This window comes from Capsicum annuum, chromosome 9, assembly GCF_002878395.1.
Source record: "Capsicum annuum cultivar UCD-10X-F1 chromosome 9, UCD10Xv1.1, whole genome shotgun sequence".
Classification (NCBI taxonomy): Eukaryota; Viridiplantae; Streptophyta; class Magnoliopsida; order Solanales; family Solanaceae; genus Capsicum; species Capsicum annuum.
The window spans coordinates 3,317,936-3,323,893 of NC_061119.1; the positions used below are offsets into that span (position 1 = coordinate 3,317,936).

The 5,958-nt window shown below is 32.2% G+C and overlaps 1 protein-coding gene across 1 annotated transcript; it reads left to right on the plus strand.

Moving 5' to 3' along the window:
- Window positions 1-1,497: 1,497 nt before the first annotated feature.
- Window positions 1,498-2,755, plus strand: LOC107842255 (putative uncharacterized protein DDB_G0281733). Its single transcript, XM_016686012.2, has one exon. It carries the CDS (start codon window positions 1,865-1,867, stop codon window positions 2,552-2,554), a length of 690 nt encoding a protein of 229 aa, XP_016541498.2. The 5' UTR covers window positions 1,498-1,864; the 3' UTR covers window positions 2,555-2,755.
- Window positions 2,756-5,958: the final 3,203 nt, after the last annotated feature.

Below are 5,958 nucleotides of genomic sequence, written 5' to 3' on the forward strand. Positions count from 1 at the left end.
TCGGAGGTCGTTTGGTGTGAGTTATAAAGTGTAGATAGTCTCGAAGGTCATTTGGTGCGAGTTATAAGGTGTAGATAGTCTCGGAGGTCTTTTGGTGCGAGTTATAAGGTGTAAATAGTTTCGGAGGTCGTTTGGTGCGAGTTATAAGGTGTAAATAGTCTCGGGACAAAATGCAGGATTATTTTATTTCACGTTTGGTTGGATGTATTAGCTAATCCCGAGAATTATTCATCTCATCATTTATACCATAGTGATGGGATAAGTTATCTCATATACCTAAAAAAAATAACTAGTCCCGCAGTTAATTATTTCAGATAACTCTTTTCCAACCAAACGACCCCTTGTGTATATCTTCGAAATATTCTTTCTAAAACATAATTTATAAATACCTTTCTATTTTCTTTCCATCATTAATTAGTCCTTTTTTTTCTCTTTTATAAAAAGATACTTCTAAAAGTATACTTCTGGTAGATTGCTTATTGTCAATCAGTCAATATACCACACTAACATTAATTATTATTATCAGCTTCCGTATTTTTATCCAAACTCGTAACTAATTTATTTATGAAATAAGCTTCGTCACCTAGCAATGTTGTTCAACACTTAATGACTTAATGAGATTTTTTTACTCTTAATTAGCTAGAGATTTTAAATTCGAACCATAAATTTTTTCAATTCCTCTTAAATAAGCCTTATATGATACGAATCTGAATTAATTAATTATCAAATTTTTATCACTGCAATATATATTCAAAGGGACTATAAATGTAGGAAACAAACAATAATGGAGGCAATTTTATAATAAAAGTCAAATATGAGCTGTATAGTATACTAGACAGAAATGGCAAGTTGTAATGTAACATTTAATAATGTAATTTTAAACATTTAATCAAGTTATAATATAACAATTAATCATGTACTAGGTGTGATTATTTGATCAAAATTTTTGAGAAATATTTTTTTTTTACGAAAATGAATTTCTTAAAAATGAGAAAAATGACTTTACTAATGTAAGTTAGGAAAACGTGTCTCGTCTTCACTAAGTCCCCATCTCCACGACTCCACATCCTACCCATATATCGCGTAATCGATATTTTTTACTTATGTATCGAATATAAAAAAATAAATCAACACGCGATCCGGATTAGTCGGAGCTCTAATGCGAACATCGTACATCGAATGAGAAACAGAAAAAAAAAAAACACCCTTTTTTCTATTACCACCAAAGGATGTGGAGCTGTGGATGGGGCTGCTTCTCCCTTAACCAGAGTCTCGAGTTCGAGCCCTGAGTATGAAAAAATTCTTGATAGAAAGCGCTACCTTCGAATGAACCCTACTAGACGCGAATTTGAATTAGTCGGGCTCTAATGTAGATAATAAATGAAGCGAATCAAAGCACCAACAAGGGATGTGGGATGGGTCGAATTGTTTTATTTTAATCAGAGGTCTGATCAGATTCAATCCTCTAAAACAGAAAAACTCTTATTAGAATTATTTAACGATTTTCCTTCAGTAGGCCCCACACCCCGCACTGCATAAATTCAAATTAGTCGATCAGTGAATTTCGAGTACGATATGAGTGGGTAAATAGCTATTCAATTCTTTTTTTTTTTTTTTTTCAAAACAATAATGGAGGCAATTTTAAAGTAGAGGTCAAATATAATATAAGCAAGTTGTAATAACATGAATCCTATTAAAGCCAAAGCAGCCGCTAAAAGACAAATTCCTTTAATTATTTTAATCTCATATATCATTTTCATGTTCCCTTTTAAAATAATCTTTATTTTTTTGGCTTTATAAAAGCAAATGCAAAAGCCACAAATGTATTACAAAAAAGTTTGCAACATAAAAAAAATAAATTAATATGGATATTTTTTCATATACTATTTCTTCATCTTCTTCTGATTCTTCTTCTACATATATACAAGAAGTGAAGAAAAATAAAAAAATATTACCTTCATATTATTCTTCACTTCATGGAGTTAGAAAAATCCCAACAAAACCTATGACTAAACAACCAATTGCACCATTGCCACCTACACCTCCTAAAATCTATAGAGTCGAACCGATTAATTTTAAGGAAGTTGTCCAAATGCTGACAGCAGCTCCTGAGTTTCAATCCGTCTCTGATGATTCTATCTCCAGTTCTGTTTCTGGTTCTAGTTCTGGTGTCCAAATGTTGACCGCAGCTCCTGAGTTGCAATCTGTCTCTAATAATTCTGTCTCTAGTTCTGATTCTGCCTTTGGCTCTGGTTCTGGTTCTTTTAATTCAAGGCGTTTACAAAATGTGGCTCCTCCACCACTTGATCTCTCACCAGTTTCATTACAAAGAAATAATCGCAATAATAATAACAACAATATTAGCGCGGTCTACAATGACTCGATAAATGAAGAACAAGAAAGATCACATGTAGCGCCACGAATCCCATCAGAGAATTATTTTGGATCGTGTAGTCCATTGGCTAATTTCCCTCTATCGCCCGCTTCTTTTGCATGGTGTTCTTCTATTCTTTTCAGCCCTGGCACTCTTACTTCACCGAGCACGGTTCTCTAGCTCCCTTTGCCATTTGCCTCAACATCCACTAGCGGAAACAGGATTTTCATCAAACACCTACTATATATACATAAAAATAAAAAAAAATTATGGCTCCGCGGACTCAACTCATTTGACAGTTTGTAACTTATATAATGGTATTACAATTTACTTCAAGAGTTTGAATTGGAACTTACAAATTAAAATAGCACAATTCAAACACTTGAATTTTTTTTTTTTTACTTTTCATTTTCACCTTTACTTCCTAATGCAAAATATCAGATGTATTATATTTGGTATATGGTTTGTAATTTGTAACCCCTTTATGACTTTTTAATAGCATTAAAATTTTTACTATTTATGGCATCCCAAAAATGGACTAATAATAATAAAAAATCTTTAAGCAAAAAGAGTACTTGCATTGTTGTTTTCTAGCCTGTTTTGGTAATGCATTGTTGTGTCGATCGAAGGTCGACCAGAAACAGTCTCTCTATCCGATAAAAGTAAGGGTAAGAATTACGTATATTCTAACCTTTCAAGACTCGGCTTATGAGATTAAACTAAGTATGTTATTATCTACCGATTATTTACGAAGATCGTTGTATTTATAGTCGACTTGATTGACGATGCTATAATAGGTAGAAGTACATTATGACAATCCGAACAAGTAGAATTATGTTATATCATCCCAATATCCCTATAGAACGAAAGAATTTCTTAGTGATCCCTAAGTTGCAGCAAGTAGAATTCGAGTCTTATACATAAACAGATAGTCAAATTTGGCCTCAGCTAGCAAGTAAACGCTCCATCTTTGAGTATGCACATCTAGACATCTTAACTTGTATCCACTATGTTAGTTTAAAACTCCAATCTATAAAACGATCATCAAGAAAAATCCTAAATTTATGTGTTACGTCAGTGTCTTACAAAATGATAATACAGCTAGACACCTTCAAAATTTATGTGTTACGTCAGTGTCAGGTGCCCAGGAAACACAATGAGACGAGTTGAAGTGTTTAATTTTCAGTCGAGACCAAATACTCTCAAAGTTTGAATGCTTACTATGCTTACTTGCTGGCTGAGACCAAGTTAGAATGTAAAATGATGTGTTGCCAGCACACAAAATCTTATTTTTTTAAATTAATCATGAATATTCATCTTTGAATGAAGAACTATTTTTGCAGAAAAATACATACATACATACATATATATATATATTCAACTTTGAAATCAAGAAGCAAAACAAAGAACATTATATGACTTATTCTTTAAAAGAGCACAAATTTTGTCCTTGTGTTGTATAGTAAGATATTTGCTCTTGAGTTCTAACATATATATACTCCCTCTGTTCACATTTACTTGTCACTATTTCGCTTCTCTGGTCAATCTGCATGAACTTTGATCAATATCTTAAAACGTATAAGTTAATATTTTAAATTTTAAATTTAGATGGTCGAAAACCATGAGAAAAATGCTCTAAATTGCAATCCTTTTCATATTATATGATGAAAAAAATACATATGAAATGTTGGTCAAATTTTCATGCAGTTAATTAATCTCGAGAAGCGGAATAGCGACAAGTAAAAATAAACAGAGGAATTGTAACTCAACATGCATACTTCTTTTTTGTAGTTGATGTTGCCTCTACCCCACAAAGGTAGATCTAGGGTAAGATCTGCGTAAAGCTTATCCTCCGCAAACTTTATTTGTAAATTATACTGCATATGTTATTGATGTTGTCATTTACGATTTTTTTTTTTTGTGAGGAAAATATGAAAAATTTATGATCAATTGGTTGAGAAGTTAGTTATTTTACTTGTGTCAAGAGTAATTTTGATGTGAGGAGGCTACTTGGAAAGTCGAGTTCGACATGCGTAGTTGTTACCCTCAGCTCTTTACCAATTCAGGTATTTCCTCCACGGGAGTTCAAACTCTGGAAATGAAGAAAATCTCGATAATAAGCACAACCTTTTTAATTAATAAATCTTACGTTGTTATTAGAATAACTGATCAAGTTGTTGTCATGCGACATAAAGAATTTACGGGTTCAAGCCATGGAAACAACATATTGCAGAATGCAAGATAAGACTGCGTAAAATCGACTCTTGTGATCTGGCTATATTTTAAACTCTAAATATAGCGGTTACTTTAGTACACCGAACTGATTAAATTTCACACATGAAATGATTTTACTGCAAAGGGGGCATATGACTTTCACATAGAGTCTACAATATCCAGTTGTCATATTGAAAGTTGAAAGTTGAAAGTCTTGTGGACGTGCACACCAATATAATATAAAGTCTAAAAATGGATTTTTTTAATGTTTGTTACGTGGTGGTGTCCTATTATTAACAAGAGCTCCAACATATCATTTGACTTGTGTGACAGTGATGGTGATGGAATAGTAAGTACTTTTTTATTCTAAACTACAAGTCGTGGACTCGTATCTTGAATATATGGGACTTTTCAGGATTACAAACTCAATACGAATGCAGGTTATCAAGAGTTTGAAAACATCATTTGACTAGTGAGAATAATTGTGATAAATAGTAAGTACTCTTTTGTTCTAAACTAGAAGTCATAGACTCGTGCCTCGAGTATGTAGAACTTTCAAGGATTACGAACTCAATGCGAATACAGGTTATCAAGAGAGCTCGAACACATCATTTGGCTAACGACAATGATTGTGATGGAATAGTAAGTACTCTTTTGTTCTAAACTAGGAGTCATAGACTCGTGTCTCGAGTATGTAGAGCTTTCAAGGATTACGAACTCAATACGAATGCAGGTTATCAAGAGCTCGAACACATCATTAGACTAGCGAGAACTATTCAGATGGAATAGTAATTACTCTTTTATTCTTAATTAAGAATCTTAGATTCACGTTCAGAGTATATGAGACTTTCCAGGATTACAGACTCAATACGAATACAGGATATCAAGAGCTTGACCATATCATTTGACTAGCGAGAACGACTGTGATTTAATAATTTGTGTTTTTTTATTTTTAATTAGGAATCTCAGATTCCTATTCCGAGCATATGAGCTACAAGAAAACACCAAAAAAAAAAGTTTGACTGCAACAGTATATTATATATGGTTTGAGCAGGTCTTAAGGTTGGAAATTAATTATTATAATGTTTTATTATGTGTAGCCATATTTAATATAATCCACAACCTACATTTTAAGATTAAAAAATAGAAAAACTTTATATTGATAAAGTGGTTGTAAATTTCTCAATAATGGGGCTTTAATATATTAATAAAGTGTTTTTGATATCAAATACTTATTATTCTAAACAAAATAATGGTACTCAAATAAAATCTTGAGAGAGGTTCATAGATATTTGTTATTGCAAATCATTAGGTTAATCTCAAATTAGGAGGACCATCAATATTTATTGAGACATATAATATATTGACAC